Source organism: Rana temporaria, chromosome 13 (genome assembly GCF_905171775.1).
Source record: "Rana temporaria chromosome 13, aRanTem1.1, whole genome shotgun sequence".
In the NCBI taxonomy this organism is placed as follows: domain Eukaryota; kingdom Metazoa; phylum Chordata; class Amphibia; order Anura; family Ranidae; genus Rana; species Rana temporaria.
This window is the reverse complement of record NC_053501.1, coordinates 49,957,740-49,983,741: the sequence shown is the minus strand read 5'-3', so window position 1 is coordinate 49,983,741 and position 26,002 is coordinate 49,957,740. Positions and strand designations below refer to the sequence as shown.

At 43.5% G+C, this 26,002-nt stretch overlaps 1 protein-coding gene across 3 annotated transcripts in view; it reads right to left on the bottom strand.

The window, feature by feature from the left end:
* The window catches only part of RBM25 (RNA binding motif protein 25), a 68,281-nt gene extending 45,555 nt beyond the window's left edge, over positions 1-22,726 (bottom strand). The window contains exons 1-7 of one of the 3 annotated variants that reach the window (XM_040331970.1): positions 22,526-22,726; positions 16,324-16,438; positions 14,371-14,420; positions 11,123-11,290; positions 10,111-10,177; positions 1,393-1,553; positions 757-945 (exon numbers count right to left, since the gene is read on the bottom strand). In XM_040331970.1, coding sequence (XP_040187904.1) covers positions 757-945; positions 1,393-1,553; positions 10,111-10,177; positions 11,123-11,290; positions 14,371-14,420; positions 16,324-16,423 — 735 coding nt within the window. In that variant the 5' untranslated portion in view covers positions 16,424-16,438; positions 22,526-22,726. The remainder of the gene's footprint in view (positions 1-756; positions 946-1,392; positions 1,554-10,110; positions 10,178-11,122; positions 11,291-14,370; positions 14,421-16,323; positions 16,439-22,525) is intronic. The other 2 variants (XM_040331972.1, XM_040331971.1) reach the window with 2 other exon arrangements.
* Between the last annotated feature and the right edge of the window lie 3,276 nt (positions 22,727-26,002).

Sequence of the window (26,002 nt, the reverse complement as noted above, 5' to 3'; positions counted from 1 at the left end):
ATGGAGAGATGCGGGGTCTATAAGACCCTGCATTTCTCCAGGCTGGAAAGCATCAGATCAAAAGACAGATCTGATGCTTTCCAGCCGAGATCTCGGCTTTGTTTACATCTGCGACCCGGGCGTGACTTCATAACGTCGCGCACGGGCCTCCAACGGTTATAGAGATCTCTATGCTCTTCATCTGGCGACAGCAGATTCTTTCAGATATCGTCAATGAAAGTCAAGGTGGTCGTATCGACGTCCTTGGGCTGGAAGTGGTTAAGCACCCCTGCCAGTGTTAAATGCTCTCTCATCCCTGTACATGCAAAGAGAGCTTTTGTTGAAAATCCAGACTTACTGGTTGGATCACCAGATGAAAATAGAAAAAAGCCTAAAGGAAAAATTGGTAAGATGCAATATAATAAAGTTTGCTTTTGGGTTCAATACTGCTGTAAGGTCTTTCTTCTGGTTTCCAACCCTTTGGGTGCTTGAATAGCCGGGCTGCAGTGACGCCACTCCCATGCATACGAACAGAAGTCACTCCTCCGCGGCACGCACAGCGGACTGTAAATGCAGTCTGAGCTGCGCATGGCGTGGGTCAGCTCGCATTACCCGTTGACAGGCAGGGGTGGTCATTTATGACAGAAAAGACCTCTAGGGTCCGTTATAAAAACCATGGCCGTCAGTGTTTTTTTCCAAAAGACAGTTCACTACAACTCTAAGCCTGTTTCAGTAGATTCTACTTACAATGCAATGATAAAAGTGTTAACCACTTACCGAGATTTCTTCTTTCTTGTCCTTTCTTTTCTTTTTGGCATGCGAGTCAGCGTCCAGAGAAGGGGCATTTAGCTCACTGGAGTACTCTTTTATTAAGAGTTCAATTGCACCTTTAATGACTCCATCTCGTCTTTTTGTTTCTTCATCAAGGTCATCATCTTCCTCTGCTGTTGATTCAGGCCGGGCAGTCTACATATGAAAAATAGACATTTTTTAAGGCTGGGTTCACACTATTGCAAATCTGATGCGGTTTAGCCACATCCAATTCGCATGTCAGGAGATTGTAATCAGCTCTATGGAGCCAGTTCACACATCTCCAGGGCGGCTCCGGAGTCATGTGCATTTTCTTGTTCGTTTTAGGTCTGAATTCAGCCAAAAATTCGGACTGAATCAGACCTGAAACTGTGCACAGGGACGCACCGAACCCCTGCTGTGAGCCACTCCGTGCTGCAGAACAGAACGTAAATTTCAGAATGTCCTTAGTTAAATTAAGTTTTATAATTATGAAGATTCTCTTATGGTACAAAATGTTATGGCAGACAGAAAATCTACCCCATCCTAACTATTTACAAAAAAAAAAAAAAAGTCTGAATTTCTATGGTCTCCATTTTGCACAGGGGCCAATTTGTTACCCACCCCGTTGGAAGCACGCCTGCTTGCTTTCCACTCATCCAACTGGGCTTTTGTCTTGGCATCGACCTTCACAAGAAGCTTCTTCTCCCCAATCTGCAGGTCATGAAGCAAACGTAATGCTCGAAGAGTGGATTCAGGTTCCTTATACTCACAAAACCCAAAAGCTATAAAAAAATATAAAAAAATCAATCACAAATGTAATATTTAACCACTTCCAGCCCAAGCCAATTCTGGCATTGCTCTTTTACAAAAATTCTGCTTAAAAACGAATTGTCAGAACCCTCTAAAAAATGTCAAGTCATTGCCATTTTTTATGTCACACAGTATTTGCGCAACAATTTTACAAATTAGCTTTTTTTTACGCCGAGTAAATAGATACCCAATATGTCACACTTTAAAAAAATTGCGCAAGCTCGTGGAATGGCACCAAACTTCCATTAAAAAAATATCCATAGGCTACGCTTTAAATTATTTTGCAGGTTGCATGTTTAGAATTAGAGGAGGTCTAGTGCTAGAATTATTGCTCTCGCTCTAACGTTTGTGGTTTGAACGCTGTTTACATATGCAGGTGTGACCTATGCATGCATTCGTTTGTGTGCTAGCACAAGGGGGATTGGTGGGGGGGGGGGGCGCTTAAAAAAAATAAATACATTTTATTTGTAATTTTTACACTTTCCCCTAAATTTTTGGATCACTTTTATGCCTAGTAAAAGGAATGTAAACACCCCTTTGTAATAGAAATAGGGCGTGACAGGTCCTCTTTACAGAGAGCTCTGGGGACTAAACTAAGGCCCCAGATCTCTTCTCTATGCTGGAAAGCCTGAGATCATAAAACAAATATAGAAAGGCGCTCAGACTTTCCAGAAAAAAAAAGGCAGCGTTTACACCTGCCGGGTCAGCAGCGATGTCATGATGCCGCTTCGGGCCTTCAAGAGTCAAAGATGGTTGGGATTATCTGGTCCACGACCAGCTCTATTGTAAACTGCCACTGCCAGGGTATTCATTCTCCAGCTTCCCAATCGCATGGGTGAGTCAGGAAAAGCACTGGAGGGCGGTGAAGGGACGCCCAGTCCTGCTGCCTGTAAAAGCAATCAAGCGGCTTAAACAGCCGCTATGATTGCTTTAACATTGCAGGGAATTGCCTTCTGGGAAAATAAAATTCTGCAGGCATCATTTAGATAAAAATGACGCGCTAAACAAAAATCTTATATTGGTTTATCAAAATCCAACTGTAGAAAACACAAATCCGTGACAAGTAGTTGAATCCAAAAAAAAACAAGACAAAAACACTTCCACCTCGTGTGTGCACCGTTACCACAGGCAAGGTAGATTCTTACAAGAGAGCCTCAACCCTTTATATGAAGAGTCAACCAGGCTTGATGTAAAGATTTTGATGCCCTAGAATAGAAGAAGTCCTTGTGATAAAACCAGTCGCGTTGGGAGCCGTTTCCTGCCATCGCATTTGTTTGCACAATGCTTGGATATCTTAAGTCAGGGCTCGACAAATCCCGGGCGCCAGGTCGCCATGGCGACTAGAAATAGGGTCCTGGCGACTTGGCTTGGAAGGGGGGCAAAAAAAACTTTTTTTTTTTTGTGAGCTGGTGCCATCTGCTGGTGAGCCGTTGGTATTACAAGGTATTACCACCAGATGTGTAAGCTGGCGCCATCTAGTGGTGGCTGTTGGTATTACAAGTTAAACAGCAATTCTAATGTAATTTTTCACTATTTTCACTGCCATCTTCTTCCCTCTAATTAGAACCCCCAAACATTATATATATTTTTTATCCTAACACCCTGGAGAATAAAATGGCGATCATTGCAATACTTTCTGTCATGCCGTATTTGCGCAGCGGTCTTACAAGCGCACTTTTTTGGGAAAAAAATTACACTTTTTTTAATTAAAAAATAAGACAACAGTAAAGTTATCCTCATTTTTTTTTTATATTATGAAAGATAATGTTACGCCGAGTAAATTCATACCCAACATGTCACGCTTTAAAATTGCGTCCGCTCGTGGAATGCCGACAAATCTTCATAGGCGACGTTTAAAAAAATCTACAGGTTGCATGTTTTGAGTTACAGAGGAGGTCTAGGGCTAGAATTATTGCTCTCGCTCTACCAATCGCGGTGATACCTCACATGTGTGGTTTGAACACCGTTTACATATGCGGGCGCTGCTCACGTATGTGTTCGCTTCTGTGCGCAAGCTCGTCGGGACGGGGTGATTTTCTGGCTCCTAACTTTTTTAGCTGGCTCCTAGATTCCGAGCAAATTTGTCAACCCCTGTCTTAAGTGCAATACTTTATATTAAACAAACCTTTTAGAATTTTACTGATCGTGGGGTGGATGGAGCTTGGTTTGAATATGCTGCTTCTGCCCTATTTGATCTGAGGACACATCTCCAGCTGATCACCCTTGCAAAGATTTCTACATCAAGCCTGTTTGACACTTCATAATAAAGGGTCCAGGCTCTCTGGTAAGAGTCTATATTGCCTGTGGTGACTGTGCAGGCACGAGGTGTATTTTTTAAGGGGATTTAAATACTTATCACGGATTGTGCGTTTTCTACAGTTGGATTTTAATAACCCAATGAGATTTTTGTTTAGCGCATTTTTTCCTACATGTTTATTGGGATTATATCTCACTTTTGTGGTGCTGCTGGACAATTTAATAGCGGCGATTGACATTATGTTTTTACACATGCGCAGTATTCTTCCTTTATATAAGGATTTAGATAACACCGTCAAGGATGTCATATGATGACCACCTAAGGATAAGTGGTCAAATGAACTATAAGCTTAAAGGATGATGTATAAATTTCAACAGTGTCAAACACCAAGTTTATGTTTTTCTATATTAGCATCTAGTGTGCGTTTGCCCTAGTAAAATGGACATGCAAATCTTCTACTCGCCGTACATTTTCAGGGGACAAATCCCTGGATAAACATGAACATTTGGGTGTATACAGGAGATTTAGGGTTAAATATAGTAATTAATGGGATTTAAGCAAAAACTGTTAAGCTCATTTTCACCAATTTACACATATATACACACACACACACACACACTATCTACTGCATCTATACACACATACTTATACACTCACCGGAACCCTTTATTAGGTACACCCTGTTCAATTGCTTGGTTAACACAAATAGCTAAATCAGACAATCAAATGGCAGCAACTTAATGCATTGAGGCATTTAGATGTGGTGAAGATAACTTGCTGAAGTTCAAACTGAGCATCAGAATGGGTAAGAAAGGGGATTTAAGTGACTTTAAATGTGGCATGGTTGTTGGTGCTAGACAGGCTGGCTCAGTTTATTTAAAAAAACTGCTGATCTACTGGCATTTTAACGCACAACCAGAATGGTCTGAAAGAGAAAATATCCAGTTGTGTGGAGAAAAATGCATTGTTGATGTCAGATGATAAAAAAGCAACAGTAACTCAAAAAGCCACCAATTACAACCAAGAAATGCAAAATACCATCTCTGAACTTCCAACGCATCGAACCTTGATGCACATGTTGCTGGATAATGCACCATGTCACAAAGCTCAAATCATCACCACTTGAACATGACAATGAGCTCACTGTACTCCAATGGCCTACACAGTCACCAGATTTCAAGCCAATAGAGCAACTTTGGGATGTGGTGGAACAGATTTGCATCATGTAGCCAACAAATCTGCAGCAACTGCGTTAGTCCATCATGTCAATATGGACCAAAGTATCTAAGGAATGTTTCCACCTTGTTGAATATATGCCACAAAGAATTAGAGCAGTTCTGAAGGCAAAAGGGGGCCAAACCCAGTACTAGCAAGGAGTACCTAATAAAGTGGCCGGTGAATGTATATACAGTGCATCCAGAAAGTATTCACAGCGCTTCACTTTTCCACATTTTGTAATGTTACAGCCTTATTCCAAAATGGATCAAAGTATTTTACCCCAGAATGAAACCGTGAAAAAAAGTTTGTTTGAATTGTTTGCAAAATGATTAAAAATAAAAAAATAAATCCCATGTACAAAACGTATTCACAGCCTTTGCTCAATACTTTGTTGAAGCACCTTTGGCATCAATTATAGCCTCAAGTCTGAGTATGATGCTACACGGTTGTCACGCCTATTTTGGCTATTTTCTGCCATTCTTTGCAGGACTTAAGCTTCATCAGGTTGGACAGAGAGTGACAGTTTCAGATCTCTCCAGAGATGTTCAAGTCTGGGCCACTCAGACTTGTCCCGTAGCCACTCCTTTGTTATCTTGGTTGTGTGCTTAGGGTCGTTGTCCTATTGGAAGATGAACCTTCACCCCAGTATGAGGTCCTGAGCGCTCTGGAGCAGGTTTTCATCCAGGATGTCTCTGTACTTTACTACATTCATCTTTCCTGCAATCCCAACTAGTCTACAGTTCCTGCCGCTGCAAAACATCCCCACAGCATGATGCTGTCACCACCATGCTGCACTGTAGGGATGGTATTTGCCAGGAGATGAGCAGTGTCTGGTTTCCTCCAGACAGGACGCTTGCCATTCAGACCTAAGTTTAATCTTTGTTTCATCAGAACAGAGAATTGTGTATTTTGGCAAACTCCGGGTGGGCATTCATGTGCCTTTTACTGAGGAGTGGCTTGCGTCTGGCCACTAACATACAGGCCCGATTGGTAGAGTGCTGCAGAGATTTTGGTTGTTCTGGAAGGTTCTCCTCTCTCTAGAGAGAAACACTGGAGCTCTGTCAGAGTGACTATTGGGTTCTTGGTCAGCTCCCCGAGTAGGGCCCTTCACCGATCGCAAAGTTTGGCTAGGCACCCCACTCCAGGAAGAGTACCGGTGTTTCCAAACTTCTTTCATTTACAGATGGAGGTCACGGTGCTAATTGGCACCTCCAATTCTGCAGAACTTTTTCTGTACCCTTCCCCAGATCTGTACCTCGATACAATCACGTCTCAGAGATCTAGACAATTCCTTGGACTTCATGGCTCGGTTTGTGCTCTGACATGCACTATTAACTGTGGGACCTTAGACAGACAGGTGTGTGTGTGTGTGTGTGTGTGTGTGTGTGTGTGTGTGCCTTTAAAAATCGTGTCCAATCAACTGAACTTACCACAGGTGGACTCCAATCAAGTTGTAGAAACATCTCAAGGTTGATCAGTGGAATCAGGATGCACCGGAGCAAAATTTTGAGTGCCATGGCAAAGGCTGTGAATACTTGTGTACATGCATTTTAAAATTTTCAATAAATTTGAGAAGATTTCAAACAAACTTCTTTCATGTTGTCATTATGGGGTATTGATTTTATAATTGTGAGGAAAATACACACACACACACACACACACAGTAAGGTCCATATATATTTGGACACAGGATCAATTTTAGTTTTTTTCAGGTATTTACCAAAACATATTCAAGCTATAGTTAAATAATGGATATGGGCTGAAAGTGCACACTCTGGTTTATTTGAGGGTACGTACATCCAAATCAGAGGAAGTGTTTAAGAATTACAGATCTTAAGAATAGCAATCCCCCCTTTTCAAGGGACCAAAAGTAATTGGACAATTGAATCAAAAGTGGTTTTATGGCAGGTGTGGGCTACTCCTTTGTTATTTCTTCTTCAATTGAGCATGTAAAGGGTCGATTCTCAAGCCTCGTACACACGGTACGATTGTTGGCCAACTGAGCGTCTGATTTTTTCAAAAGGGCGTGTGGCAGGATTTAGTCTTGCATACCAACGGTACACAAACGTAGTAACGTACGAGGAATTTCGTGTTTGGCAAGCTTTGATTCTAAGCATGCGTGTTTGTACTTTCGATGGATGTGTGACGGATTTGTGTACTGGACCATAAGAAAATTAGGCGTGGACATGTTGTCCGCCAAAAATTTACTGCCAGCCAACATTTGTTGGCCTAAAATTGGACAACAATCGTCTAAAGGAGCGTACTAAGGGTAAGAATTTAGGACAACAGTCTGTCAACAGACAATACCCTTCCAACAATCGAACTGTGTAAGAGGCATAAGTGTGGTATTTGCATTTGGAATCTATTGCTGTAAACCTGCATCATGCATTCAAAAAGGAGCTGTCCATGCAAGTGAAACAGGCCATTGTAAGGCTTCAAAAATGAAACAAATCCAACAGAGAAAGCAGCAACATTAGGAGTGGACAAATTAACAGTTTTATACATTGGAGGAAAGAAGAATGCACTGGTGAGCTCAGCAACATAAAAAAAGACTGGACATTCACGGAAGATTAACAGCGGTGGATGATCGCAGGATCCTCTCTATGGTAAAGAAAACCCCATTCACAACATCCAGACATTTAAAGGACACTCTCCAGGAGGTGGGTGTATCACGGGTAATGTCTACAATCAAGAGAATACTACACAAGGTGCAAACCTTTAAGCCTGAAGAAAAGAAAAGCCAGATTAGACTTTGCCAAAAAACATCTAAAAAGCCAGGCCAGTTCTTGAAGAACATTCTTTGGACGGATGAAACTAAGATTAATTTGTACAAGAACGATGGGAAGGAAAAAAAAGCAGAGAAGGCTTGGAACAGCTCATGATCCAAATCACACACACAATGTTATCTGTAAAACATGGTGGAGGCAGTGTGATGGCACGGGCACGCATGGCTTCCAGTGGCACTGGGTCATTGATGTAACAGAAGCAGCCAGATGAATTTGGCAGTGTTTAGAGATATACTGTCAGCCAAAAGCAGCAAGGTTGATTGGACAACGCTTCGCAGTACAGATGGACAATGCAAAGCAACAGAGGACCCTTTGAAGGAAAATAAGTGAATTTTTATGCAATGGCCGGGTCAATCAGCTGATCTAACCCAATTGAGGGCATAACTAAAGGCAGAAAGTCCCACAAAGAATAACTGAAGTTAGCTGCAGTTAGAGCCTGGCAAAGCATCAGAAAGGAGGAAACAGTCTTTGGTAATGTCCATGGGTTCCAGACTTCAAGCAGTCATTGCCAGTAAAGAATTCTCAACAAAATAAAATGTTCATTTTCAATATGATATTAATTTGATCAATTATATTTGAGCCCCTGAAAATGGGGGGGGGGGGTGTATAAAAAAGGTTGCAGTTCCTAAAATCTGTACTTTATGTTCAACCCCATGAATTAAAGCTGAAAGTCTACTTCAAATTCATTTGGATTGTTTCGTTTTCATTTTATTCTGGTGGCAACAGAGCCAAAAGTATTAAAATTGTGCCTGTGTCCAAGTGTGTGTGCAGTATCTCACAAAAGTGAGTACACCCCTCACTTTTTTGTAAATATTTTATTATATCTTTTCATGTGACAACACTGAAGAAATAACACTTTGTTGCAATATAAAAGTAGTTAGTGTCCAGCTTGTATAACAGTGTACATTTGCTGTCCCCTCAAAATAACTCAACACAGCCATTAATGTCTAAACCGCTGGCAAAAAGAGTGAGTACAACAATAAGTGAAAATGCCCAAATTGGGTCCAAAGCGTCAATATTTTGTGTGGCCACCATTATTTTCCAGCACTGCCTTGGGCATCAAGTTTACCAGAGCTTCACAGGTTGCCACTGGAGTTCTCTTCCACTCCTCCATGACATCACAGAGCTGGTGGATGTTGGAGACCTTGCGCTCCTCTACCTACTGTCCCACAGAGGATGTCCCACAGATGCCCAATAGGGTTTAGGTCTGGAGACATGCTTGGCCAGTTAATCACCTTTACCCTCAGCATCTTTAGAAAGGCAGTGGTCTTGGATTTGTGTTCGTGGTCATTATGTTGGAATATTGCTCTGCAGCCCAGTCTCCGAAGGGAGGAGATCATGCTCTGCTTCAGTATGTCACATTACATGTTGGCATTCATGGTTCCCTCAATGAACTGTAGCTCCCCAGTGCCGGCAGCACTCATGCAGCCCCAGATCATGACCCCCCCACCACCATGCTTGACTGTAGGCAAGACACTTGTCTTTGTACTCCTCACCTGGTTGCTGTGACACACGCTTGACGCCATGTGAACCAAATACATTTATCATGGTCTCATCAGACCACAGGATATGGTTCCAGTAATCCATGTCCTTAGTCTGCTTGTCTTCAGCAAACTGTGTGCAGGCTTTCTTGTGCATCGTCTTTAGAAGAGGCTTCCTTCTGGGACGACAGCCATGCAGACCAATTTGTTGCAGTGTGCGGCATATGGTCTGAGCACTGATAGGCTGACCCCCCACTCCTTCAACCTCTGCAGCAAAACTGGCAGCACTCATACCTCTATTTCCCAAAGACAACCTCTGGATATGACGCCGAGCACATGCACTCAACTTCTTTGGTCGACCATGGTGAGGCCTGTTCTGAGTGGAAGCCACATGACACCGGGAGGGAAAATGGCTAATTGTGCCCAAATTGGACATTTTCACTTAGGGGTGTACTCACTTTTGTTGCCAGCGGTTTACGCATTAATGGCTGTGCGTCAAGTTATTTTGAGTAGACAGCAAATTGACACCCTTATACAAGCTGTACACTCACTACTTTACATTGTAGCAAAGTGTAATTTTTCAGTGTTGTCACATGAAAAGACAATAAAATTGCTACAAAAATGTGGGGGGTGTACTCACTTTTGATAGATAGATATATATCTATCTATCTTACACACATACACACACACACTACTGTATGCATAAAAACACATCAGCATACATTCATTTTATGAAATACATACCTATGGAATTCAGTAACAGAAGAGGAATGATGCTCATACATACCACACTTACCTTGAAGCTTCCCAGATGCTCCTTGCACACGTTTCCAGCTTAAAACCAAGCCGCATTTCTAAAACAAAATTAAATGTGAAAAAAACTTGTAAAAAAAACTAAAATGACACTGGTCATGTGAATAAATAATGCATTGCTCTTTATTCCAAAATGTTGTTAAAACACGTACAAGCGGCTACTACTAAATTCAGTGCTTCAAGGGGTTGTAAAGGAAAAAAAAATGTTTCCTAAATAGCTTCCTTTACCTTAGTGCAGTCTTCCTTCACTTACCTCACCCTTCGATTCCTTTTAAATGTCCTTATTTCTTCTGAGAAATCCTCACTTCCTGTTCTTCTGTCTGTAACTCCACACAGTAAGGCGAGGCTTTCTTCCTGGTGTGGAGAAAGCCTCTTGAGAGGGGAGGGGGTGAGCAGGAGTGTCAGGACGCCCACTAACACACAGCTCCGTTCTCTATCTGCAAAGTAGAGAGTGTCCTGACTTGCCTGCTCGCCCCCTCCCCCCTCAAGAGGCTTTCTCCACACCAGGAAGAAAGCCTTGCATTACAGTGGTGAGTTACAGACAGAAGAACAGGAAGTGAGGATTTCTCAGAAGAAATGAGGACATTTAAAAGCAAAATGGAAGGATGAGGTAAGTGAAGGAGGACTGCACTAAGGTAAAAAGCCATTTAGGGAAAAAAATGCATCTCCTTTAATTCATACAGTGACAGTCTGCCTTAATAGAACATGTTCCTAGCTATTTAAATTCACTCGCAGCGGCCAATATATTTCTAGTTTTACATTTAACACATTATAGTGCTAAATGAGCATCAGCGCTATAGTGTTTAATTGAAAAAAATGGCCTTCCACATATATGGGAAGAAAAGTGTACTTGTTTACAGCAGCTACATGCTTGTTTCATTTTCTAACCAGTATAATTTATTCTTCAATTTGAATGCCCTGAAAACAGGTCCAAAAAAAAAATGAACACACAACTTACTGGTGAATGTGTTTAAAACTGTACTCACTGCTAAAAGTTGTCTGATAAGCATATCAGAGGCTTTCTCAGAAATATTGCCAACAAAAACAGTGGTTGTTGGTCCGCTGTTCTCATCATTTTCTTTGTTCTTAAGACCCATCAGATCCTTCCGAGGCCCGAGATGTTTTCCAACCATAGATACTGTAGGTAGTAAAACCTTTCAATAGGAAAAAAACACATTTTAACCACAATGGAACAGAAGATGCATTTTTTAATTTTGCAATGCAAGCCAAAGAATGTAAGAAAAAAAAAAACTTGATCAGGCAGTTTAACCACATGCCGACCGCCGCACGCAGATATACGTCGGCAGAATGGCACAGGCATGCAAAAGGACGTATATATACGTCCCCTTTAAGAAGCAGCATTGTGCACGCAGGCATTCCGCAAGCTCGATGTCCGCGGGCATACCCGCGATCGTGTCACGGTGAGGAAGAAGTGGGGAATGCTGATGTAAACAGTCCTAGTGACAGGACAGTGTACACAGCTTCCTGTAATCAGAAGCTGTGATCACTGTCCTGTCGCACACAGCCCATCCCCCTACAGTTAGAACACATCCCTAGGCACACTTAACCCCTTCAGCACCACCTAGTGGTTAACCCCTTCACATCCAGTGTCATTTTCACAGTAATCAGTGCATTTTTATAGCACTGATCACTGTAAAAATGACCATGGTCCCAAAAATGTGTAAAAAGTGGCCGATGTGTCCGCCATGTCGCAGTCAGGATATAAAAAAAAAAAAAGTCGATCGCCGCCATTATTAGTAAAAAAAAAAAAAAAAATGCCATAAAACTATCCCCTATTTTGTAGACGCTATAACTTTTGTGCAAACCTATCAAGCGCTAATTGCGATTTTTTTTTTTACCAAAACATATGAAGAATACGTATCGGCCTAAACTGAGGAAAAAAAGTTTTATATATTTTTGGGGATATTTATTATAGCAAAAAGTAAAAAATATTTGTTTTTTTTCCAAATTGACGCTCTATTTTTGTTCATGGCACAAATAAAAACCGCAAAGGTGATCAAATACCACCAAAAAAAGCTATATTTGTGGGTAAAAAAAAGGGACGTAAATTTTGTTTGGGAGCCAAGGATTGTGATAAATGATTTGATCTGTTCTACTTTTCATGTGCACTTCTAATGCACATAAAACATAGCACAACCAAGCCCACCTACATGGGCCCTAAAACTTTCAAAGCAGACCTACATCTGGTCAGCAGAGGAGACGATCTTCTTATAAGTAGACAACACCTATGCTTAGATGAAAAACTGAATTATTGTGTATAAAAGCCGGTTTGGTTGTTTCAGTGTACAATCGGCCCTCCATAACTGAATGTTAGACAGTCAGTCACACGCTCTGTTTCAAAATTTTTAGCAGCGAGAAGTGTGTCAGGGTTCCCATTCCCGTCACCACTGCCAAAGAGTGTCATTCTCTCAGTTTTGGTAAAGTCCAATCAGTAGAAGTGCAACAAAATTTAGGCTGTCAAAACAGCTAAAAGAAATTTTGCAGATAATGCAAATTTCATTCTTCTTTGGTGAATACCGAAGTGCCCAACATTTTTGTCTTTCACCTCTGGACTTGGAGATCCGTATACTGGAATTCCAGTGAGTGGTGGCAAGGAGGTCCTGGGCCGCATTTGATAAACGCAGTTTTCCCCTGCAGGGGCTGCAGCATCTGGTGAGTGGGGACACATGTGGGGGAGCACCTGAAGTCACCCGTTTACCCCTGTCAGCACAGAGCACCAGACACTTTATGAACTGTTGAAAGAACCTTCTCGAATATTTAACCCATACACTGCCAGTTTGTGGATACCTCTGGGAGCCTTATGGATGCTTAGTTATCCTTTCAATTTGACTCAGCCTTTTGGGGTTACATGCAGTGTTGGACACTATTTTTTATGTTTATGGACTAAGTCACTTTTTAATATTGCCACACCTTGTTTATTTAATGGACAGTTAGCCTTTTTTGCACATTGCTTTATCACTGTGCTTCACAAGACATCTCCCATCTTTGAGGGAGCATTATTTATTTTATGTGGTTTAAGGACACTTTTCTATACATATATAATTGTCTGAACCAATAGGATTCCCCTCCCCCTTTTCACTTTTGGGGTCTAACCACAGGTTCACTCACTTATCTAGTGGATCGCATCACCTATTTCTTATTATTTATTATTAACTTGTGATTAGGTTTGCACTTATTATTCACATATTGTTCATCAGCTTAAGACGAATTGTTTACCCTGTGCCAGCTTGTATGACTTGGGCATTAGGGTAGTTTATATTACACCAGTCATATTTCTTTGCAAATACCTACACTTGTCTATGAGGACCCCTTGCTGTCCTAGAGGTAGTCTTTTTCTGTAGCATTACCCCTGGTCTCAGGGGTTGGGCCTAGGTTGAGCCTGCTGCAGGCTTTTATCCCTCTAGACCCCTTGGTCTATCAAGTGCAGGTAGCGCCACCATCTCCATTTTATCTTTGTTTTCATTGCATACCATTTCTGCTCAGACTTGGATGTTACTTTATATGTCTCTTTAAACTACAGAACACTTTGCCAGTACTGGTATGATGTATAAAAAGCGGTCAGCAGTTTGCAATATTAAAGGTTAGGTGTACAAAGTGTAAAAAGGTTTAAACATTTGTTGGGTTTTACTTCTATCCAAGTGCTAAGCCTTTCACTACTCTACAAAAAAAATGCATTTTTGTTTTGGTCTGATGCTGTTCAAGATTTCTTCACCCAGTGTTTGGTAAAATTGTCAAGACAGTAAATGAGGGAGATTGCCAGATTGAGATAAAAACTGACAGTTCTCTTTCCAAAAAGTAAAGAAAAAAAGTTGTCTATGCATTTAACCCCTTTCACTGCCAACGCTATAGCAGGTGGGAGTGTGTAAATCTGACAAGCGGTCTGTCAGACAAAAGCATTTGGGCATCTCTGCATCCGCCTAATTGCTTTCACACACACCCAAAACATTTGTTAAATACAGATACGATAGCCGTTTCACCCACCAAAGGATTTGTTTCTGTGCATCTTTTTCTTATATTATTGTCTACAGTACGATGCAGACAAGCTGACTATAAACAGAACAAGGTTTACATTGGTTTTGGGCCTTTGGTGACAACTCTCAAAAGAGAAGAAGATGCAAGGGTATATTTGCTGGATGCAATGCATTTTAAATGCAGTTAACAGAAGTAACTTTATTTAGGACTGAACGTTATGGTACAGTAGAAACAGACTTACAGTTGGTCCTGGAGCCATTAAACTCATTGGTACAGGAATCATTGGAGTTCCTATAAGAAAAAAAATAATAAGTATATGAAAATGTAAAAAAAAAAGGCACAAAAATATATTGCACTTTAAGGGTAAAGTAGAATGAAAAAAATAGGACTTTAAAGGTTAAAGAAATTTTGAAAACCGTCTGTTCCAAAAAATCCAATATTGTAAAGCTTTTAGAACACCAAGCTAATACAGAGTCCTCGCTTCTTCTGCAGGATAAAGCCTAATGAGGAGGCATAATGCATAGTGCCCCATCCTTCTTCTGAAACTGTATGTCCCAGTTGTCTGATAAATGTCACGTTTTGTAAGGTTCCCACTGATCTGATTAGTGGTGCGCCAAAATTAAAATTCTGCTACCAAAACCGAAAATTCAGGATGCAATTGGCCGAACCCCTAATTGATGTTTTTTTAAAAATATAATTATATATTTTTATAACCAATTTTATTATAGTTGACTTTTTAATATCATGAATTAAAATGAATATAAATTTATTGTTGGTCAATATCGGTACCTTTTGAAGCAGTGTTAAAAATCCAGCATGCTGCTTTTTTTTGTGCATATTTGGCAAACTGCACTAAAAAAAAAAAATGCACCCCCCACCCATTGAAAGCACAGCAAGAACACATCAAAAATGCAACTGTGTTGCGTTTTTGATGCATTTTTTGAGTCTCATGAACTACGAAAAACAACCATAAGTAAAATTGCTGTCAGTTTCAGCTGCCTTTATCAGCGCTTTTAGTCCTTTCGGCACAACACTGAAAACCCTATTTTCAGTCGATAATTTTCCACGGCTTAAATTTAAGTGCATCACTACTGATAAGTGCTAAAATAGCACAATTTATGCGACTGCAAAGCATTAAAAGGATAAGTCCACCCCAACACTAAAATCACTGCATCTACAGACATCCACGATCTAACACTAACCTATCTAACCCTGTAAAGAAGAAATTAGCACACATACCTTTTTTGAAGCTAGTCCAGTCTCCAGCGGCAGAAGCTCTGCAGAGGACACAACCGACAACGGCTGTGAAATGAATGGGGAGTGATGTCACCCATAGACTTACTATGAGGCTTCCGTTGTCTGCTGCCTCCTCTGCACCCGTCTCCACAGCGAAGCCACGGATGATAGCTCAGCGTTGGAGCGGGTTGAATCGGCTTCAGAAAAGGTATGCATACCAATTTCTTCTTTACAGGGTTAGATATGTTAGTGGTAGACCGTGGATGTCTGTACATGGAGGGATTTTAGTTTTAGGGTGGACTTGGACTTTAAGTGGTAAAAAAAAAAAAAAAAACACTTAAGGGGTTGTAAAGGTCCAATTTTTTTTTTCCTAAATAGCTTCCTTTACCTTAGTGCAGTCCTCCTTCACTTACCTCATCCTTTGATTTTGCTTTTAAACGTCCTTATTTCTTCTGAGAAATCCTCACTTCCTGTTTTTCTGTCTGCAACTACACACTGTAATGCAAGGCTTTCTCCATGGTGTGGAGTGTCATGCTCGCCCCCTCCCTTGGACTACAGGAGAGTCAGGACGCTCTCTACATTGCAGGTAGAGAAAGGAGCTGTGTGTTAGTGGCGTCCTGACTCTCCCGCAGTCCAAGGGAGGGGGCGAGCACGACACTCCACAACAGGTAGAAAGCCTTGCATTACTGTGTGTAGTTACAGACAGAACAGGAAGTGAGGATTTCTCAAAAGAAAAAAGGACATTTAAAAGCAAAATGGAAGGATGAGGTAAGTGAAGGAGGACTGCACTAAGGTAAAGGAAGCTATTTAGGGGGAAAAAAGTTGTACCTTTACAACCCCTTTAATGAAGCTCCTGTGTAACTCTACTTTGAGTGTGGCAATGTTTTTCATGGATGGGTGGAAAATCAGTTTTCTATACTCAATATGAATTTTGAACAACGAGAAGAAGTGTACTTACCAGGGGGTGGAGGGAATCCTGGAAATTGTGGAGGAGGTATTCCCGGAGGAAGAGTCGGAATCCCCATTGGGGGTCGATTCAGATGCGGTGGGTAAGACATATTTGCAATAGCAACCTATTCAAAAGGAAAAAAATAATAAATATAAATAAATATTAGTATTATACTGAGCCCTAGAAACCAAAAAATTGTAAGACAAAAATTCTTGTTTGTATATGGTTAATTTCACCAGAAGCGGAAATTGCCAGCTCATTTATCAAAGTGAAATATTAGGGTGCATTGACACCTGCAAATGCATCCTGCCAGCGATTACAGCGATTCCTGCCAGTGGTGGTTCCTGTGATTAGCAGCGAGTAGGCAGCCCCAATGAAAGCAACAGGAGGTTTCCGGCTTCCGTAAGTTAATCAGGGCCCACTCACCTGTCACATTTTCAAAGCACATTTCTGTACACATATTGTATATTCCCAACATCCCACAGTTTGAGGGCTGAAGCTCCATAATATAATTGCATTTTGGGCACTTGTATCTCAATGATAACAAGTCAAGTCTTCCAGATTATCGATTTGAACACAAATAATGCTGTGGTGTTGTGGGTGGCTTCACACAAATGTTTTATTCTGCCCCTTCCCATCTTTTTCAGTGTCCTGAGCTATTTAAATCTTCCATTAGCCTTCAACCCAGGGCTTCACAAAAGCCATCTCTTCAAAACACATTGCCCTGGAGAATCAGACGTTCCTCTTCCACTCGGAAGTGGCTTGGAGTATTGGCAGTGACATCACTCTCGGGTTTTACGGAAGAGCGCTTCAGCAGTAGATTGAACATTTCCATTACCCCACACTTGGGCTGTCAGTAGAGCAACATTCACCATTTGATTGGCCACAAGATTTTGGGAGTGCAATGTTCAACATCACAGCACTGCTTGGCGGGCATGCAGGAGAGTCTTTTCTACCCTTTTCCCATGTGAGAGGATTTTATTCATTTCCAATAAAGTGGACATATTCATTTACTTAGAAGACTTGTAAAACTTTAATTGGGACCCAACCGCTGGGACTGTCCATACTTTGATTTACAGGTACAGCACATTATGATTCTGCATAGGCATACAAGGACATTCAATAGGCTGGAGGCTCAATGCTGTTGTCTGGGAGCACTGATATGTAGCCCACATTAGAATGTCCATATACTGTGGCCTCATATTACCACACATCCTGGTACTCTGTGCACGTCTCTTTGGTTTTGTTATCACCCTTCCAACTAAGACTCAGTTGGTGTCTATAACAGCATAAGCACAAGATGGTCTTTTTATCCCCTCGGACTGAGTCCGTTATCTCCTAGACACAGAGATTGTTTCCTTTCAATGGGGCTGTCTACTCAGCTGGAGTTCTCATATGTAAATCGCTTGCAGAGTGTATTCGTAGGTGTGACTGCACCCATAGACTGAGGTTCAGTGGACACCTAGCACCTGAGTATCATATCCCAGTGTTTTAGCATGCCAGAGGGGAGCATATGGGCAGCATCCAGCTCTGCTACCTGCAGCACGTCAAAGCATGTGGCAGACTGCGACTTGACAGGGCAGAAGCTGCAGTGAGAGGAACTCATCTAGGGCCCTACATTCGTCCTTCAACACATAGCACCATGAACATAACTACCAGCAAGTGTTAAACCTGTGCCTCACGAGCACACAAACTCAGGGATGGGAAACACAGATGCTAGATGCCCTGGGTACAAAAGGCTAAAGTCTGCATTGTATTTGTGTGCTGCCAACCATCACTTCAAAGATCCTGCTCCAAAGACCATCCAATGGTCACACATCTAAATCTGCCAGGTTCCTTACCACGGGCATCTGGAGCCTTGGCTAAAGATGAGGTACTAAGGGATTACCTTCAACTTCAAATTACTGTGTGAATTACATAAATTATTTTCAATGAAAAACCTAAAAATGGAAAAGTGACATGATTTACAAAAACATGTCATTGTTACCATTTATGAACACCAGAATTTCACTTGCATTCATAAAGACTCAAACGCTTAAAAACATCATAAGCAGAAATGGCCAATAGCCAGGTATCTCAAGCCTAATTCAGACGTTGACCACTTCAGCCCCTGAAGGTTTTACCCATTTCCTGACCGAGCAATTTTTTGCACTGTGTCGCTTTAACAAGTAGGGTTGTCCCGATACCACTTTTTTAGGACCGAGTACAAGTACCGATACTTTTTTTCCCATGTACTCCCCGAAACCAATTACTAATACTTTTTTTAATGCCATGTGACAGTTTGACTGATGGGCACTGATAGATGGAACGGACTGATGGGCACTGATAGGTGGCTGGCACTGATGGCACTGACAGGTGGCTGGCATTTATGGGCAGGCACTGAAATGCAGCAATAAATGACATGAGGAAAGTATTTTGAAATGCTATGCTGCAGCGCCCATCTTGGTACACCCTGCACTCGGTATCAGCAGACATCTTGTTACACCCAGCCCAAACTATATGAGCTGCTGGTTTACTGTGGCCAAGGGCAGGGTGTGCCAAGATGGGTGTTGGGATGTCCAAGCTGATGGCGACCACTCCGCCCACTGAGACTGCCCACCCACTCCGCCCGATCCGCCTACTGACGCCGCCCGCCCTCACCGCCCACCGACCAAGTATCGGGTCAGGCATCGGGAGCATTTGTGCGAATACAAGTACTCGCACAAATGCTTGGTATCGGCATCTCGGGACAACCCTACTAACAAGTGCACGGTTGTGCGATGCTGCACCCAAATAAAATTGAGGTCCCTTTTCCCACAAATGGGGCTTTCTTTTGGTGATATTTGATCACCTCTGCAGTCTTTATTTTTTGCGCTTTATAAACATGACATCTCTATCTGCTCGCCTAGCATCACCGTTCTTCCGCCCTCACAGCGTGCGGAATGTTGGAGGTGTAGCGGGAGCAGAGAGAAAACATCTCTCACCGCCCACCCCGCATAACCTGCCCTCACTCAAGAACGACCACTGCACAGAGGACTTCCTCTGTGCCAAATTAACCAGTGCCACCAATGCAGCGACAATCCAATCCACATCTGGTGGCACTGGAAGGCAGCGTGGAAAGTGGCATTCCCCCGCCTGGTGGCAGGCAGCGTGGCATTCCCCCGCCTGGTGGCAGGCAGCGTGGCGTGACACACTTGGGGCTCTCACTGATTACATTGAAATATACTGTAAAAAATAATGCACTTCAATCATTTTGACACCATACCAACCATGGTGCCATGATGATTGAAGCGCTAACACCAGCTATTGCCCCGAAAAATCTTACCCCCTGCGCACCGACCCCACAGCCTACTTGTTCCCTTTCAATGATTACAACAAGGGACAGCTAGTTAACTAGCATTTTTAAGGAGAGCAGAAACAGAAGCATATATGTCACTTTAAAAAAAATAAAAAAAAACTCTGGCTCCAAGGTTTTTAGATGCCTTCAGATAAAACATTTTTTACACCACCAGCAAACTGCCTCAACATTATGACTACATACCGACGTCTGTACATCTGACCAAGGAGTAATAACCAAACTCTTGTTTGCTTTATTAACCACGCCAAAGACCCCCCTCTCCCAGCTTACACCTCCAACTGGGCAACTGACTTAGACTTGAACCTTACGCCGTTAACTGGTCAGACATATGGCAAGCAAATCACAAGATATAGCGCCATCTCTGCCCAGGAAACATTCTATATAAAGCATTATTAAGATGGTACCTAGTGCCACATCGAATAGCAAAATCTGTCCCGGGCTACCCATCGGCCTGTTCTTAGTGAAGCCTTTATAGGTGGAAACGTTCTCTTTTTTTTCCCCACTTATTTGATAAACCTCTGCAACCTGACCCTCAAGGCAGGGTCCACAGCCATCTATGACATAGCATGTTCAAAACCCAATAAAATCCTTGAAAAGTTAGTTGTCTATAGCAACCAATACTACGTTTTTTTTTGCCAGTGTGACAATAAAAGGAGATTTTTTTAATGGGCTGCTATGGGCAAAGCCCTATACACATGATCAGAATATCGTACAAAAAAATACCGCTTTCGAAACGATCGTACGATAATCTGATCGTTGGTATACAGTTTATGTCTGAAATTTTCTAAAGGGACAAACATTTTCCTCTTACGATACCAAGTCTTATGATTTTAGTTTAATGAATACAGTTTCCGTTTGAAAATACAAATACACTACATTACATTACTTTTATACTTTAGTAACCTATTTGTTTTTGATATGAGATTAGCATACAAAAAACGGATGATCTTGCGTGTACTAGGTTTAACATGCAACATCAATCTATCGTCATTTACATACTAAAAGTGGTAGTAAACTCAGTTCTACCACTGGCACCTAAAGGCAATCCTATAGTAAGGCTTACCTGTAGGTACTATGAATATCTCCTAAACGTGCGCCGTTTAGAAGATATTCAGAGTGCATGCAGTGGATGACGTTACTGGCGCATGCGCTCTAAAGGGCCGGCATACAGTGCAGGACCCCTACCATTTCTCTGCCTTCTGCTGACAAGTCCCCCAATCCATAGTTGACAACGCGGCTCTGTACTGTAGTTCCCATAGTACAGGAAACTGGTTGATGGCAAATCAGTTGGAAATAAAGGCAGTAAAATGTGAAAAAAAAAATACAAATGCAGCCACCACATCTAAAGACCAGGAGTGCTGAAATACTATAAAAAAATCTTGGGTGATAGGTAGGTACACGGGCATGTATTGGGAAGGTAGGTAGAGGGCACTGTAATGGGGGTACCTGGGCATGTTTTGGGGGGTAGGAAGAGAGCCCTGTGATGGGTGTACCCAAACATGTGTTGGGGGGGCGCTAGAGGGCACGATAATGGGGGTACCCAGGCATGTGTTGGGGGACAGAGGCACTATAATGAAGGTACCCAGATACGTTGGGGGGGCAGGGGGCACTATAATGGGGGGTAACCAGACATGCTGGGGGGGCGGAGGGCACTATAATGGGGGTACCCAGACACGTGCTGGGGGGGGCGGAGGGCACTATAATGGGGGTACCCAGACACGTGCTGGGGGGGGCGGAGGGCACTATAATGGGGGTACCCAGACACGTGCTGGGGGGGCGGAGGGCACTATAATGGGGGTACCCAGACACGTGCTGGGGGGCGGAGGGCACTATAATGGGGTACCCAGACACGTGCTGGGGGGCGGAGGGCACTATAATGGGGGTACCCAGACACGTGCTGGGGGGGTGGAGGGCACTATAATGGGGGTACCCAGACACGTGCTGGGGGGCGGAGGGCACTATAATGGGGTACCCAGACACGTGCTAGGGGGGCGGAGGGCTCTATAATGGGGGTACCCAGACACGTGCTAGGGGGGTGGAGGGCACTATAATGGGGGTACCCAGACACGTGCTAGGGGGGTGGAGGGCACTATAATGGGGTACCCAGACACGTGCTGGGGGGGCGGATGGCACTATAATGGGGGTACCCAGACACGTGCTGGGGGGGCGGAGGGCACTATAATGGGGGTACCCAGACACGTGCTGGGGGGCGGAGGGCACTATAATGGGGGTACCCAGACATGTGTGTGGGGGGGTAGAGGGCACTATAATGGGGGTACCAAGACATGTGGGGGGGTAGAGGGCACTATAATGGGGGTACCAAGACATGTGTTGGGGGGTAGAGGGCACTATAATGGGGGTACCCATACATGTGGGGGGGGGTAGAGGGCACTATAATGGGGGTACCCAGACATGTGTGTGGGGGGGTAGAGGGCACTATAATGGGGGTACCAAGACATGTGGGGGGGTAGAGGGCACTATAATGGGGGTACCAAGACATGTGTTGGGGGGTAGAGGGCACTATAATGGGGGTACCCATACATGTGGGGGGGGTAGAGGGCACTATAATGGGGGTACCCAGACATGTACCCAGGCTGTGTCCCCGATCTCCCACACTGGAGGATGAATGGGCGGCCTGCCCCTCACACACATAGCCGGGCTGTAGGTGGATGGTTTGGGAGGTCTTCCCGCCATGCCCTCGGTCCGGCCAGGTGGAGAGGCCTTTCCCCTTGCAGACAATAAAGATTCCCCGCACACTGCTAGGCGGACAACGTGAGACAGCCGCCCCTCTCCGCACCACACATGCCACCCCGTCCCCCCGGAGCTCCCCGGCCCCCCGTATACGGGCACACTGCGGCCGCCAGACTCACTCACCTACCCCGGTATGGATGGGGTCACCTGACTGAACAGAGGACTGTGCGCTTCTTCTCTCCCTGAGGCTCCACAGTTCACCGGCGGGAAAGTTCGGCGTGTTCTCAGATTCGGTCGGTATGTTCTCCTGTGAGGCGGGTCTCCGATCCACAAACTAGGCCGCACTCACGCCGCAGCGCTGCTCGCGAGGGCCAGCATGCAACGCGCGAAAGAGGGCGGAGAGCGCGTGCGCAGTGGTAGGGGCGGGGCTACTGGGGCGCCATCTTGGTAAAGGAGGGGCAGGAAGAGCTGTGTGCTGTGATTGTAGGCATGTTAGTGTACATGGAATAACAACACGGCTATGTATTGCCCACGATATTGAGCTTGAGAAAATGTACAGAACTCACCAGAAGTACAGAAAAGATAACTCTGTCCCAGATATTATACAGTGTGTTACATAAAAGATGACCCCATTTCAAATACTTGAAATTCAATAATGAAAATGTGTTACAGTTACCAACAACATTGGGGACATGAACTAGCTGTGGAGATGACACGGCGGATTGGCAGATTATGCTCCAGTGTGCTTCAAAGAATTCCAGACATAGTCATTCTAGAAAATGCTTAAAAGGTCATATACCGATGGTACTATACACACCTGGCACAAATAATTCCCCAATACCCATCAACCTGCTATCACGGATGTCCCATATCTGGTGGTACTGCCCTATGGCCACCTGATTGTGGATCCGTGTTTTATGTGCTTTTATGAACATCACCTTATTCAGATGTAAAGAGAAACCCCTGCAAAGCCCTTCTCTTCCAACCTATAGAATCCTTATTGCGAGTAGAACGCAAGCTGGCAACGCACCTCTTTGTTGCAACCAAACTAACTATAGCGAAAGCCTGGAAAAACTCCAGCACTAAGTTTTGAAGCGGTGAAACATCGCATGAACAACACTATGGTCAATGAGAAAATAACAGCTATACTCTCTGATACCCATGACCAGTTTCTGCGAGTTTGGCAACCCTGTAAAGCCTACGCTCATCCTTCACGCCTTGACCAAACGCTACTGATACTGTTATACTTTTAGATTAGGCACATTGCCCTCTGAGACCACTCTCTCTCTCTCTCCCCTTCTTTCTTTTTTTCTTCTCTTTCTTACTTTCCTTAGGGCCCTTTCACACATACAGACCGTATGTCCGCATTTTCATCCATCCGTTTGCAGATGAAAACGGGACATACATGGGTCCCTATGTGATTACGGGTGTCAGCGGATGAACATCCGCTGACACCCGTAATTTGTCCACCCCTGCAAAGATCTGCATTTGCAGACGGAAGAAATCCTATTTTTCTTCCGTCTGCTGGATCGGATGAACACGGATATACGGTCCGTGTTCGTCCGATCCCCCCATAGGGGAGAGCGGAGGAAAGACAGGGCGGTCTCTGCACAGTGTGCGGGGACCACCCTGTCAGCTGCCAGCTCAGCGGGGATTTTACGGAGGATCCCCGCTGAGCTTTGCGGACACACGGAGCGGATCATTACTGATCCGCTCCGTGTGAAAGGGCCCTTACTCTTATACAGCATTCTCACTCTTCTTAACCAAAGAGGTCCTTCTCATACCATATCTCTCTATACACATCAACTGACTGACATCCTCCCGGCTTAGCAGCCGAGAGCGGGTTATAACTCAGTGCCTCTCTTCACAGTTTTGAGGCTTGGCTGCCTCTAGCTCTTCTATTTTTCGTTTTTTGGTTCTACTGATCATTATACTTTTTTTTTTGTTGGGGGGGGGGGGAGAAATGCTAGAACACTACAGTGGTCCTGTTTACCTATTGTAATATTTGACTTACTGTAATTGCCTTTCGCTCCATTGTATTTTGGAATTCAACCTCAAGTTATGTCACATGTATCGGTTTGTAATACTTGTCAGTCGGTTCTGAGGACCCTCCATTGGCTAGCCGTAAAGTATCAGGTCACATTCAAGACCCTCTGCCTCACTCACAAATGCTAACAAAGAAACGCTCCTCAATACTTAAAGCTTAAGTAAACCCCCTATATTTTTTAACCAAGGAAGCTGCCATCTTTGCCTCTGTTTAATCTACAACTGCAATGATGCTGCACATGATCATTATGACACCAGCCATTGGATGAATTGACAGTTTGGTTGAGAGCAAAACCAAAGGGTGTGTTAAATTTCCGGGAAACGTGCCGGAAATGAAACAGTTTTTTGAAACCGGTAAATGGGTAGGTTTACTTCCACTTTAAGCGAGAAAATAAAACCCTATGTCACCAATCGCGTCCTCCGGTCAACCAACCAAAACCTCCTCCAAATCCCCAAATCCCGGGAGATCGAAGATTTGCAGTTCAATGACCTTGGCTCTGGAACACTCTACCCACGACCATCCGCATGGAAGAAAACCATTGAGCTTTTAGGAAAAAAACGAAAGACCCACTTCTTCTGAAGGATCAGGCTGACACTGGATGCAAAAAGCGCCTTGATGCGATTTAGTTCGCATTTGTAGCGCTATACAAGTTACTCACTCACTCTGTATACCTATGCTATTTATAACGTTTTGTGGTTGTAACAAATGTGAAAAAAAAAAGACTTTACAATCACTCTTAATAAGGGGACAAGCTAAGGTATTACAACTCCTAGGCCCAGATTCTCGTAGATGGGCATAAAACTGCGGCGGCGTAATGTATGTCATTTACGTTACGCCGCCGCAAGTTTTACAGGCAAGTGCTTTATTCACAAAGAACTTGCCTGTAAAGTTGAGGCAGCGTAGCGTAAATCCCCCGGCGCAAGCCCGACTAATTCAAATGAGCCGGGTAGGGGGCGTGGAGCATTTAAATTAGGTGCGTTCCCACGCCGAACGTACTGCGCATGCGCCGTCCGAAAAATTTCCCAGGGTGCATTGCTCCAAATGACGTCGCAAGGACGTCATTGGTTTCGACGTGAACGTAAATGGCGCCCAGCCCCATTCACGGACGACTTACGCAAACAACGTAAATTTTAAAATTTCGACACAGGAATGACGGCCATACTTAACATTGGTTGCCCCTCATATAGCAGGGGCAACTTTACGCGTCGCAAATCTAAGGTAAACGTCGTAACTTGACTGCGTCGACCGCGCGTACGTTTGGGAATTCGCGTATTTTGCTAATTTGCATACTCGACGGGGAAAACGACAGAGGCGACACCTAGCGGCGAAAAAAAAAATTGCATTTAAGATCCGACAGCGTAAGAGCCTTACGCCTGTCGGATCTAATGGTTATCTATGCGTAACTGATTCTAAGAATCAGTCGCATAGATACGACGGCCCAGATTAGGACTTACGACGGCGTACATTGCGTTGCGCCGTTGTAAGCCCTTTGAGAATCTGGGCCCTAGTGTGCTACAGAAGTCAGATATACATAAAATAAAACTTTCATGTTTGTGTCTAGATGTATGTGAATATTATTTTATATGAAAATAAATCACGATAATAACACACAT